This window comes from Anolis sagrei, chromosome 2, assembly GCF_037176765.1.
Source record: "Anolis sagrei isolate rAnoSag1 chromosome 2, rAnoSag1.mat, whole genome shotgun sequence".
NCBI classification, from domain to species: domain Eukaryota; kingdom Metazoa; phylum Chordata; class Lepidosauria; order Squamata; family Dactyloidae; genus Anolis; species Anolis sagrei.
The window spans coordinates 114,017,971-114,030,987 of NC_090022.1; the positions used below are offsets into that span (position 1 = coordinate 114,017,971).

At 41.2% G+C, this 13,017-nt stretch overlaps 2 protein-coding genes across 2 annotated transcripts; one reads left to right on the forward strand and one right to left on the reverse strand.

The window, feature by feature from the left end:
• The first annotated feature begins 864 nt into the window (after positions 1 to 864).
• Positions 865 to 2,699, forward strand: LOC132768692 (14-3-3 protein gamma-like). Its single transcript, XM_060764842.2, has one exon. The coding sequence runs from the start codon at positions 1,191 to 1,193 to the stop codon at positions 1,935 to 1,937; it is 747 nt and encodes a 248-aa protein (XP_060620825.1). The 5' UTR covers positions 865 to 1,190; the 3' UTR covers positions 1,938 to 2,699.
• A 253-nt stretch (positions 2,700 to 2,952) lies between these two features.
• On the reverse strand, positions 2,953 to 13,008 carry RFNG (RFNG O-fucosylpeptide 3-beta-N-acetylglucosaminyltransferase). Its single transcript, XM_060764840.2, has 9 exons — positions 12,900 to 13,008; positions 9,464 to 10,755; positions 8,718 to 8,766; positions 8,176 to 8,278; positions 7,692 to 7,845; positions 6,877 to 6,962; positions 6,620 to 6,785; positions 5,382 to 5,467; positions 2,953 to 5,182 (listed from the first exon to the last, which is right to left on the reverse strand). The coding sequence occupies exons 2-9, from the start codon at positions 9,959 to 9,961 to the stop codon at positions 5,116 to 5,118; spliced, it is 1,209 nt and encodes a 402-aa protein (XP_060620823.2). The 5' UTR covers positions 9,962 to 10,755; positions 12,900 to 13,008; the 3' UTR covers positions 2,953 to 5,115.
• Positions 13,009 to 13,017: the final 9 nt, after the last annotated feature.

Consider the following 13,017-nt stretch of genomic DNA (forward strand, 5'->3'; position numbering starts at 1 on the left):
CAAAGAGGAGAGAAGGGGCGGTGCCTTGTCGCCTCAGGCCTCTCCCTTCCCTTGCGAGTAGGCGCCTAGTTGTGTTGGCTAGGCCCGGTTCATACATTTGCATCAGGCATGGGCAAAGTTGGGCTCTCCCTCCAGGGGTTTTGGACTTCAACTCCCATCATTCCTAACAGCCTCAGGCCCTTTCCTTTCCCCCCTCAGCCTGGTGAAGGGAGTTTGATTGGATTAAGGCAGCATTTCTCAGTCTGGGGGTCAGGACCCCGGGGGGGGGGGGGGGGGAAGGTCACAGGGGGATATCAGAAGGGTCACCAGATATCACCAGAAAACACAATGTTTCCTGTTGGTCAAGTTTGGCCCAATTCTATTGTTGGTGGGGTTCAGAATGCTCTTTGGTTGTAGGTGAACTATAAATCCCAGCAACTACAGCTCTCAAATGTCAAGGTCTATTTCTCCCAAACGCCATCTGTGTTCATATTTGGGCATATGGAGTATTCATGCCAAGTTTGGTCTAGATCCTTCATTGTTTGAGTCTATAGGGCTCTCTGGGTGAAGGTGAACTACAACTCCAAAACTCAAGGTCAATGCCCACCGTATTTTCTGTTGGTCATGGGAGTCCTATGTGCCAGGTTTGGTTCAATTCCATTGTTGGTGGAGTTCAGAATGCTCTTTGATTGTAGGTGAACTATGAATCCCAGCAACTATAACTCCCAAATGACAAAATCCTTTTTTTGAGTTATCACTCCTTGGGATAGTAGGTGTCTTGTGGTCAAATTTGGTGACAATTCATCCAACGGATTTTGAGTTATGATGTCACTCAAAACGAACAGAGCATTTTTATATAGATAGATGGGCAGGGTGATTCACCGTTCCTGGATATCATAGATGTGGATCCCAAATCTTTGGAGTGTTCATTGTTATTGTAAGCAACCTGCCTCCTCAGGAAGTGCTTGTCGTCTATATTTTCCAGCCACTCCTGAGCATTACATCCTCTTGGCCTACCATTTTTGTTTCATAATATTTACACTGCAGTAGACCTGGTACTTGTGTAGAGTAGTAAGTTGCCCTTAATATGGACTTAGGATGAGTGAGGCTAGGTAGTGTTCCAGAACAGTCCTGTCCCTGTGACATCACTTCTTTGCTGTGCCACAACGAGAATCTCCTTCCAGGGCACCACCACCAGCCTCTCCCTGCCCATGTTGAGACGCAAGCAGCTGGTGCAGGAAGCACAGCTAGCAGAGCAATGTGGCCGATACCAGGACATGGCCGCTGCCATGAGGCAGCTCGTGGCCGAAGGAGGAGAGCCTTTAACCCAGGAAGAGAAGACTCTGCTTTCTAAGGCCTACACCTTCGTAATCCAGGAGCTCTGCTCTTCTTGGCGACGTCTAAAGAACTCAGTGGAGCAGGGAGTTGGAAAGGAGAAAGAACATGCTGAAGCCTACCGCGAGACCATAAGAAGGGAATTGGAAGCACAATGCTTGGAGATTCTTGGCCTCCTAGACCATGGACTCCTAAAGCACTGCCATGAAACAGATAAGGAAAGCCGGGCCTTTTATCTGAAGATGAAAGGAGATAACTACCGCTACTTGGCAGAGGTGGCTCAGTCTGACACCAAGGAGATGCTGGTGAAGTCTGCAGTGCAAGCCTATGAAGAGGCTCAGGAAATCAGTGAATGGCACCTGGAACCAACTCATCCACTGGCCCTGGCTGTGGCTCTGAATCACTCAGTCCTCCATTATGAGGTTCTCAACAATGCTGAAAAAGCCACAAAACTAGCCAAGGCTGCTTTTGATAAGGCCATTGCTGGGCTGGAGACCCTCAGCCTTGAGTTCTACAAGGAATCCACAGTCATCATGCAGCGCCTGAGGGACTACATTGTGCAGTGGACCGGTGACCAACATGAGGAAGTGGAGAGCAACAGGGGAGAGGTTGAAAACGAATAGCGGGAGTGCACAGAATCATCCTCAAAGGAGCTATATGCTCCAAAAGTTAGCAGTTACACAGATCTCATTAGCACTTGCTTTACTGCCATTCTGGGACCAAATCAATTCCTTATGTGACTAATGTGGGCACAGGTAACTCTAACTTCACAGCAGAAATAAAAGCCCATTCCTGAATTATTTTCATTGTGTTGCTGTAAACACTGCAATCTTACAGGATGTCATGCAGTGCTAGAGACACCGAGAAAGGCATATATCAGATAAAAGTTAGGCAATAGTTAGAATTGGCAGATGGTCAGATTATGTGGTCACCAGCGTCTTTGTTGTACGCATTTTTCACTATGTAACTTCTGTGGAAAGCATTATAAAGGCAAACTACATTCAGCTGTAACTTAAGTAGCTGATGCTGTAGTGACTCAACATCTGTAAAAAGAATATCTGCACCAAAGTTTAATGACGATTTCTAAAAGAATTACTGTAATAGATCAATTCTCTTACTACACTGTAAAGTGGATACGTCACTGCTCAAGCCATCAAATGTTTCTAAATGTTCATTACTCCCCATTAAATATTAAATAGGTGTAAATCACTGTACAGTCAGCATTTCGGTATTTTCAAATACAGTCTTACATTTTAGACAGAGACATTACTAATAGAATGTTTTTCATAATTCCCTGTCTTAAACAAGGATGCACGTATACCAACAGTGCATTGAATGACATCTGCTAAGTAGGAAAAATAACTAGTATTGAATTCGTTTATAGAATCAAGAAGATTAAGAGTTGTACAACTGTAGTTGCAAATATAATTTGTTCTGTTATTCTGTAATGCTATTACTTAGCACTTTTTGTGCCTCAATTCTTAGACCTTTGCTGTCACTAAAGCAGACTATATCCTCCTGAACCTCAAATCTACTTTTGTCATTAAAAGTAGATTTAGAAACAAAAGTTTAGAAACAATCCTGAAGAAACTGGGTTCACACTGTTGTGTATGTGTGCATACAGATAAAAGAATGACATACTTCTACAAATATTTATTTCTGAAAAAGCAATAGTAACATAACTGAGAATGCTCCAGCATTCATCTATGGCAGCAGAGGCTGAAACACTCTAAATAACACAAACCAATAGTCCAAAACTTTATTTTTCATCAGTGCTCTGCACTGACAAAACTCTGCAATAGTATGTGCCAAGGAACCTGATTATTGTATTTAGAATTAAGTATTAAATTGTGCGTGAAATTTATTGGCATGATTTTGCCAAACTTATATTTTTACTGATAATTTGTTTTTTTGGTATAAGAAGAGGTGAGAAAGAGCAAGAAGAAACTGGGGGTACATATAGGGAAGAGGTACATAACTGAATGGGATGGGATGGTGGTGGCAGATATTCAAAAGAAGAAACAATTGCATAAGAAAAGCTACTTAACTACTGACAGCAAGACATCCCCTACCCCTTGAAATAAATACATGCATGTTTTCCAGCATCTTCTGTTATCAGAGTTCTAAAATGGGAATATTCTGAGATTGAAAATTTGATATAAAACAAGAATGAAAAGTAGGCCATGCCAGAGTTGTATATCCCTGTTTTCCTGATCATTTTTGAAATTAAAGCATACAGCAACTACAAGTCTCTTGATAGACAGATGCTGTAGTATATGCAGCTGCTATCATGGGGTGCAAAATGAATTGTATCACTTTAGGAACCATAATCATAGCTGTTACTTGGGGCTTACAATATTCCAGCACATCTGGTCATCATGTTCCCTAGCAATGTACTATGTCCAAAAGCTCCAAACATTTAAGGCCGTGCTCTAGTTATAACTTCTTCGTAGTGAAGGGATTGGTGTGATACTTTTTCAGCAAGAAGGCTAAAAAAGAGAGTACACTTCATCACTAACAAATATTTAATGTTTTTGAAAATATTTCCCTAAGGTGGTACAGATTGTGTGAAACACTTGCTAACAGTCTGTCAATTTATCAAGTACATGTCACTTCAAGGCTGTGACACACAGTACTACCTTATCACATTCCCAAATGCAACCCTCTGCTTTTTTGGTGAAATCTGCTATATTTACAAGGAGGGTTACAGCAGTCCTGTGTGATGGCTATGTGTACTGTATTCTTTATTCTGGCGGAAGGTTAGCATGAAATGCTCTCAACTTTGGGCCTCAGAAACACTTTTTATAAAGCTGATTTAGTTAGAAGAGGTAAAAGGCCCTTAAATCTTAACATGTTTCCCTAACTCCTTGAATGCAGAGTTCAGTAATATTATTTCTTCATCTATTCCAGCATATTGATTGTGAGATACACCAGGGACTTGAATTTACTGTCCTTTTGGGAGACAACAATATATTTCAGCATATTGATTATGAGATGCAGCAGGACATGGAGACCAGATAGAGTATAAAAACTAAGATATATACAATGGTCCAGCCAACATATACATGAATGAATCTCAGCTATTTTGAAATAGTGGTCAAGACATGCAGCATCCAAGACAAATCTGTTCGGGACTTAAAACTGAAGGGTTTGTGGACATACACCTTTTAGGAAAGGGATGATATTAAATTCAGGCATAATCAGCTTTTAAAGAGTAATACAACAACAACATACAAAGAAAAGTTCCGTCATAACCTAGAGCACATGTTTTGTGAGTATGTCTTCTGAAGATAATGGTTCATCTCATATTTACTAGCAGAGAAACAGTCCATTTCTTTCAATTACAGTCTCATAAAAAAAAAAAAAACAGATGCTGAAGCAGAATCAATAGTCTCCTACCATGATTACTTTCTGAAAAAAAGGACTTTTGTCTTCGCATTGGGAGTGTCAAAAGCTTATTTTGTTCCTGGCATACTGAGAGAAAGAAGATTTAGCCCTCCACCATATTACCACAATGCCAGACTGAAAATTCCTGAGTTTTTACGAATGCCATACAGTATGCATTAGGTTTTACCTAATACAAATGACATCTATGACATTTGAAAAAGGAGTGAAAGAAGCTTTCTAAATGGGTTATAGTGTCCTTCAAGACTAAAGACTTTGCAAAATACTATTTTCAATAGTGGCTGATGTGCCCATGGACTTGTGTTCACTTTAATCCTTGTTATTTTCTGACAAGGACAGCTTTAGCTGCTCATTTGAAGAAAGCCCAAAGAGAAGATACATCTGAAACAGCAGGTGTCACTTCACCATTAGAGGAGGGCACCACAGTGTGTCAGGGTAGAGGAGGCAATGGACAGATTTGAATCTGCAAAAAGAAAGAGAAGAAATTGTCACATGATTCAAAACATTTTGATCTACAAGAATACACATCCTGCAATGAAGTCATAATTTTGTAATAAACCCAAGAAAGAAATACTGTTTTCTGCTCTTATGTTTTGATATTTTGACCTAAAATCTCAAAAGAAAAAAAACCCTTCATTTGGAAGATCGGTGTACCTACATACCGAGTTGGATCTTGCTGAACACTGAAAACTTCATCCACAGTGACGACATTACGTTTGTTCTCAGGACCACCATAACTCAAAGTAATCTGGAAAAAATATGTACAAAATCCAAAATTATACTTGGGCCTAAATAAGAAGTGTAGAAAAGGAACACAGGCAAACAGAATAAAGCATATCAATCACATTAGCATGTCTCTGTGCTAGCCAAGTTCTTTTCTCTCCAAAGTGTTTTTGACATCTTCACAATATACTTTTAAGATTTTGATCACAGTTTCATTGTTACACATTTAGAGTATTTATACATTGTTTTATCAATATTTATTATGTTATCCTGGAAATATGCGGTAAAAGGAAGATTAGGTAAGGTAAAGGTTTTCCCCTGACATTAAGTCCAGTCATGACCGACTCTAGGGGTTGGTGCTCATCTCCATTTTTAAGCCGAAGAGCTGGCATTGTCCATAGACACCTCCAAGGTCATGTGGCTGGCATGACTATATGGAATGCCGTTACCTTCCCGCTGGAGCGGTACCTATTGATCTACTCACATTTGCATGTTTTTGAATTGCTAGGTTGGCAGAAACTGGGGCTAACAGTGGGAGCTCACCCCGCTCCCCAGATTTGAACCAGCAACCTTTCAATCATCAAGTTCAGTAGCTCGGTGGTTTAATCCACTGCGCCACCAGGGGCTCCAATGAAAGGAAGATTATTTAACACCAAAGGTTCTGTTTAGGACTGGGTGCATGATAAGAGTATCATAGCTGCCATTTTTAAAATTCTATGATACTCTTTTATCATTCCACAACTGCATCTCACATACACTTCTGTTAATTTTCCTCACTTCAAGTATCCCTACTACCCGTTTACTCTTTCACCCCATTTCTGTTCTTAATCCACGTAATAATAATTCCACTTTTATCATCCATTCTGAAGCCAAGCTGTCTCTCAGCTTTTATTTGACAAATCATATTCTAGGACTATTTCATTCAATAAGAGCAACTTGAGTGGACAGCTGTGCCTTTTGTTCAAATACTTGTACTGATTTCACTAGTGTTTCTTTCTCTTGGACTCTCCATGGTCATGGTGAACCTTCATGAGATGCATCTGCATGTTTTTATTATATGCCCTAAAACCTTAGGGATAGATTCAACAACAATCTACACAAGCAGATCTATTTTCTGGAATGGCAGAAGGAAGAGGTATTTCCTTGGCTTAAGTTGGATTTGTCCATTTGCCCATACCTGCTTGAGCACAGTGTCACCCCGCAACCGCTGCAGGTTTTCCAGGTGAGAGTGGAACAAAGCGCTGTGCAACAATTTCACTTCCAACAGGCCTTCAATAATATAGCCAATGGTGCAATCATCAGGAAGACGAATCCTTTCAGCAGTGCTAATGAAACTTCCCAGACTGTTCAAAGACAGGGTCAGAGAATGAAATCCTCCTAAATTTTCTTAAGCTCTGGGTTTGGGTGGGAAGCAGTTCCCCAAACTGCACTTACCTAGCCCAGGGACTCATCTTGAGGGCAAGGCCTCTGCTAATGCAGAATCCTGCACCTCCTGTGGCGAACCAGAACTTTGCAGTAGTCTAGCAAGATAAACAGAAAGTGGTCAGAAAAACAAGCATTCCTGTCCTGAATGCTGACCATGTCACATTTGATCCCAGTAACAGATTAGAATGCATAGAGCTCATATCCAAATGCATTTAATTTGTATCATAATCTGATATAGTATTCAGTTCATGGTAAGCATTTATGGAGATAGCACAAATAAATACCAGTCTTCACCAAAACCTAAGGATACCAGCGAAGAGATAACAAATCCAATTTTATTCTAGTGACAGGGTTTCTTATATGCATTCCCAACTCTTTCTACTGCTGCCTTGAACTGAGTTCTGTGAGACATATAGGTAAGTATGCATAGTTCACAATTCTAATAATATAAAAGGTGCATCATAAAACAGAAAAGTCAGTCAATTAAAATTTGTCTCTAGAGCCACAGAAAGCAGCAGGCTAATAATGAACAGCATTTTAGTTTTGTATCTAAAACAATGCCTACTCAAGAAATAACTGCTTTCTAAATTTAAGAGTGCTAAATATATAACTATATCAACCTAAATTGGTTAGTAAAATGCACAGCACCACACTACAAAAATGCAGGAAGACCTGGTTTGCCCAAGTTGCAATTGCTTGGCTCATGTGTGGCTGGACATCTTGGCTACAAACAAAGGAAAACAGGAATTTCTGATAAAAGTAGGTAAGAATAGAGAGACAGTGCAATAATCTGAGAAAATAACCCAATAAGAGAGTATGCTTACTGAGCCATCATTCCGGACATGGTCTGCTGCTTCAATAGGATGGTCTAGACTTGGTCTCCCTATATACACATCTTGGCTGTGTGAGAAAGCAGAAAGCAGATTCAAGAGATTCTTCACATTCACATAATTATCGTCATCCAGATGACAAAACCACCTGCAGGAAAAGCAGACAAGAGACAGATATAGAAAAGGTTACACAGAATTAACAGTTAGTTCTTTGTGTTTTGTTCTCTTTGGAGGAGATCCTCACTTATTGGAATTACAACAGCAAAACAACAGATCTACTCACTGGGCCAAGAAGAGAAAGACTGAGAAGCTTTTCTCAACTGCCCAGAATTAGATCATATCTTACTTTGCTACACATTTTTTCCAACTCAATGTGATTTCATTTCTTTTATGCTTATGGGGAGAATGATAACTCACTGAAAACCAAGAAAGGAGAATTTCAAGGTAATTAACCATGAAAATAGTGCCTGCTACTTACTTTCGTCCAGATTCAAGAAATTTATCATATTCTACTGACATCTTGCAACACAGAGCTTGTCGGGTATGAACAGCTGAACAGTTGGTATTGATGACATGGTCCCCTGTAAAATAAAGATGACAACTGGAGAATCAATATGATTTGTAAGAAAAAAGTGAAGTGAGACTGAAATATGAGAAAGAAGTATATTCATACTTCATAAGAAGTATATTCATAGCACAGCAGGATCCACCCGTGCATCATATATAGCACAGCAGGGTCCACCCGTGCATCAATGGAGCCAAGTTATAAGTAACATGAAATGGAAACACCTAACATCAAGCTTGAAAGACTTTATATGAATCCATGAACTTATATCTCCTTAAGAGTTAAGTAAATTTCAGATACCACAAAGCAGGCACACTTGCAAGAATGGGACAAGTGTGAGTGGATGACAGAGTGACTGCATAAGTGTGAAAACTTTGAGTTATGGTTAAAACTTAACATGTTTCAGCAATAACAGAAATATGTCGTGACTTCAAGAAATCTGGCAGGCAACTCACCTGCTCTGAGACGTAGTTCATCATCTTCCCAGTCTGTGAATATAAATGTCTGTGGGAAGCACACAAAACAAAGAAATACATCTTAAAATTTAAAAAATGGTACTAATAGTGGTTTTGGTTAGAACAATCCGAAAGAGGTCATTTTATTATTTTCTAGCAACGTCAAAAGTAAGATGTCCTTTCACTATGTGCAGGTTTAATCAGCAGTAGAGATAATACCAAGTGCATCATCCAATTTTGTAAGTTCTACATACCCCAACCAAGCCAAAACTCTTCCTAAAATAAAGACTACAGACTCCATATCCCTTTCTTCTACCACCAGTATACACCTATAGACCTTTCATATGAGAGAAACCCCAGGCTCTGTCAGAATGTCTCTTCATATAGATGAGCTAGTGGTATATGTAGATAAACCAGTACTCCCTGCTCACATACAATAAGGGGGGGGGGAGTCTCTTAACACTTAACTATTGAGGGGTGGCCCAGCTTACATGACCCAACAACCTATCTTCACATTTTTTTGCTTCAAACAATATGTTCTGGAGAGTATAGCCTATTAAAACTCTGCCTAACATAATCATGGGGCCAGAAGAAAGGAAGCACAAGAATATCTCCAGGAAAAGAAGAGATATTAACATTTGGATGTGATAGTGATGCATGAAAAGGCACTCTGGTAGCAAGCTGACAAAAGGATTTTACTGGTAAACAAGTTCATACTTTAGTTTTCTGGGAAAGTGTATTCTTACCATTTCCTTGGCCTGAGAAATCCAGGTTTGGAAGAGCAAGTTTAGCCTTGTTTTGTGATATTTTCTTGTTGTTTTCACAGCAATGAAGACATCCTTCTGTTCAAGCTTTTCCTTAGCAGTAACTCTGGTTGGCTCTATGTGGTCTGCCATCAGGCTATTGAATTGATTAATTGGACTTCCATTCATCTTATCATTAGCTTTCAGTTTGGATCTCCTAGTATCTATGATATAATTACGCCACTGTTTTATGGGGTCCTCTTTCATCAGGGGCACCATATTATTAGTCTCATCATCCAAATGATCAGTTGAGCTGGATTCCACTTGAAGTGGGACCTCATTCTTGCTGGAAACATTCAAAAGAAGTGGTGGGCGTGGCTGTGGATAACTTCTGGATCTCCAACTGGCCTGAAATCTGGGAATTAGCAAGAGGAGAACTGCACAGACAATAACAGAGAGCAGGAAACAGATCTTACTAAGCCGAATGCAGGAAAAGCTCATTCTTCAGCCCCAAGGGCCTTTGCCATACTGGAAAGCTGGAACATTGTTTCCGAGTGATGCTGCTGCTTTTAATGCGAATCCATGAATATGTCAGTCACATTCTAGGAATGTACCAGCTACATAGCATCATTTTTGTAGCACTGAGACAACAGAGAAATTGACTTTTTCAATTTCTGACCTCTGGAACTGTCATCCTGATAGCAAAACACAGGAATTGGCTTATGTTTGGTCTTAATCCTCATGCCACTGTATACCTTAAGTCGTTTAAATAAGAGTCTAAATGGCACATCAGCTAATAAGCTGAATGTTTAGGGGTCATAAGCCAAAAATCAAGCTCTTGTGAGATCAGTAAAGAGGCCGATCTATGTGCACACACAGCCTTTTCTTCCTAAGAACATAAGATGCTCCATGCGAAGTCAGACCAAGGATATATCTGATCCAGTATTATTTAACTGGCAGTTACTCTCCAGCATCTCAAGCATAAGCACCCACTGATACCCTGGTTAGGTATTATAACTAGAAAGTTCTGCAAATAAAAAGTTCTGTATGCTGGAGTCTCCTTCTTTGGAAGTTTTTAAGCAGCGGCTGGATGCCCATCTGTTGTGTATTCTTGCATGGTAAAATACAGTTGGACTGGATGGCCCTTCTGGTTTCTTTCAACACTATGATTTTATGAAAGCCTGGCTCTGCTAATAAGATGCTGCCATTTCTTGCCAACATGTCTTGTCAGCAATGCATCTGCATTCATCTCCAGTGGGTATAGAACAAATGGTCACAAAATTCTGAAAATTTTGCTGAAAACAAAACAAAACCCAGAAGTTTAGAAATTGTTATACCATAATGGAATGTAACACTCTGCAGTTGTGTATATATAGAAACAAACGATGGTGTGTGTGTATATATATCCTGCCTTTCTCCCAGAGTGGGACCCAATATTGTTCACAATAAAATCTGATCAAACCAAATGGACTTTGCTTGCTGGTGAAAGAAAAGCAGGGAGATGGCCAGCCTAGCTTTCCATGGAAGGGTCTTCGGGGGGGGGGGGGGGGGGCATCATCTCTCATGGGATGGTGGAGGGACCAAAGGTTTTCCTCTGTATATCTTAAGACTCTAGGCTTGTATGACAGAAAAGGAAATGTAACCAAACAAAATTATCTTATACAAACCCAAGCTGCATTGCATTTTCTATTATAAGAGACCTATTTAAATATTGCAATTGTCCACATTCCATAAGATGATTATTCTATGGAATAGGAGCCATGGTGGCGCAATGAGTTAAAACCTTGTGCCGGCTGAACTCTGATCTGAAGACATGAATCTGTGAGACGAGATGAACTCTCATCTGTCAGCTCCAGCTTTCCATGAGGGGACATGAGAGAAGCCTTCCACAGGATGGTAACACATCCGGATGGCCCCTGGATAATGTCCTTGCAGACGGCCAAATCTCTCACACTAGAAACAACTCCTCTGACGTGATTAAAAAATATTCTGTATAATTAATAGCATATTATCCGTAGTATATTTAATGCCATGTCACAAAAAGAAAATGAATCTGTCTTAGCTATGCTTTTTCATATAATTTTAATTTTCCTCAAAGTGAACATATGTAAAGATTGTTTCATTTAACTAAAAAAGGAGAGACCTACATTCAAAACATGGTCATATTTTCAATGAAGGTCTTTCCTTTTTTCAGTTGATTATATTTTGAATGTATTTGTTACAGAGCAGTCCTACACATAATTATGTGCATGTGAAAGTGCCTTTAAGCCACTTGCTGGCTTATGGAAACCCCATGAATTCCATAAGGTTTACTCAGACAAGCCTAATTTCCTCCCTCTGATAATCTGCCTATAACAAGTGGAATTAATTGATGTTCTCCTATCCAAGTACTAACTGAGACTGACTCTGCTTAGCTTCCAAGATCAGATAGGATCTGGTGTCTTCAGGGTCCTTAGGCCCTTTGTGCAAGCACATTTAATCCCAATGATTTCACTGAGTTGAAGCTTTACCAAGGAGCCGCCAGTTGCACATTGAGTTAAACCCTTGTGTTGGCAGGTTCGAATCCGGAGAGAGCACAGATGAGCTCCCTCTGTCAGCTCCGGCTTCCCATGCAGGGACATGAGAGAAGCCTCCCACAAGGATGGCAAAACATCAAAACATCCTGGCCAACGTCCTTGCAGACGGCCAATTGTCTCACACCAGAAGCGACTTGCAGTTTCTCAGGTCACTCCTGACACGGAAAAAAAAAGCTTACCTTTGAGCTTGCCCTGACAAATTTCAAAAGGAACATAGGCATGTAACATTAACCAAAACACTATAATTCAACACGAAGTGCTCAATGCACCTCAAACCAACGCAAAGAAGGGAAACATTAGAGGGAGGAGCAAGTCACAAAGTGATCCTGTGGACATTTACTCAGGAGGAAGTTCAACTTCTCAGTTACTAGGCAATAAGGTCAGTGGGCGAGATGTAACCCGGGCGTGAGTTCACAGCTCATGGAAGGTCACAGCCGACCCCGTTCCTTTCCTGCCAGCAAAGGCCTCTTCGGGCCTTTGTTGTTCATTCCTTCAGACGTTTCCGACTCTTCGTGACCTCATGGACCAGCCCACGCCAGAGCTCCCTATCGGCCGTCACCTCCCCCAGCTCCTTCAGAGTCAAGCCAGTCACTTCAAGGATGCCGAAGTCTGACCAGAATCTGATGCCCGAAGGCCTGCGTCCATGCCTTTGGGGCGCCCAAGCTGGTTGCCACGGGAACGGCTGCCCCCCAGCTGGTCTCCATGGCAACAAAGGAAGGCACCGACCTCGGCCCCCCACCCGCTCTTTCCCCCGCCCGAAGGCGGAACGCGCAGGAATCCCGGCCTCCCCCTCCCGGCCCCCACCTGCAGGCAGCATCGCCAAAGCCGCTTCTGCCAGGCGGAGGAAGCCCGGAGCCACCCACCGTCCGCTCTCACCGCCAGGGCTCCCCTCAGGATACGGAGCCACCTGTAGCCACTGAACACTAGAGAGAGTTGTGCCAGAAAAAGGTGCCGCGGCCCCTTTAAGGTTTTCACCTGCGG

Excerpts from the sequence above, each read along its gene's own strand:
- RFNG (XM_060764840.2), bottom strand. The coding sequence starts at position 9,961 with ATGAGCTTTTCCTGCATTCGGCTTAGTAAGATCTGTTTCCTGCTCTCT. Across the intron at positions 8,767-9,463 it reads TTTCTCAGGCCAAGGAAATG|ACATTTATATTCACAGACTG; the intron begins GTAAGAATACAC and ends TGCTTCCCACAG. Across the intron at positions 8,279-8,717 it reads TGAACTACGTCTCAGAGCAG|GGGACCATGTCATCAATACC; the intron begins GTGAGTTGCCTG and ends TTTATTTTACAG.
- LOC132768692 (XM_060764842.2), top strand. The coding sequence starts at position 1,191 with ATGTTGAGACGCAAGCAGCTGGTGCAGGAAGCACAGCTAGCAGAGCAA.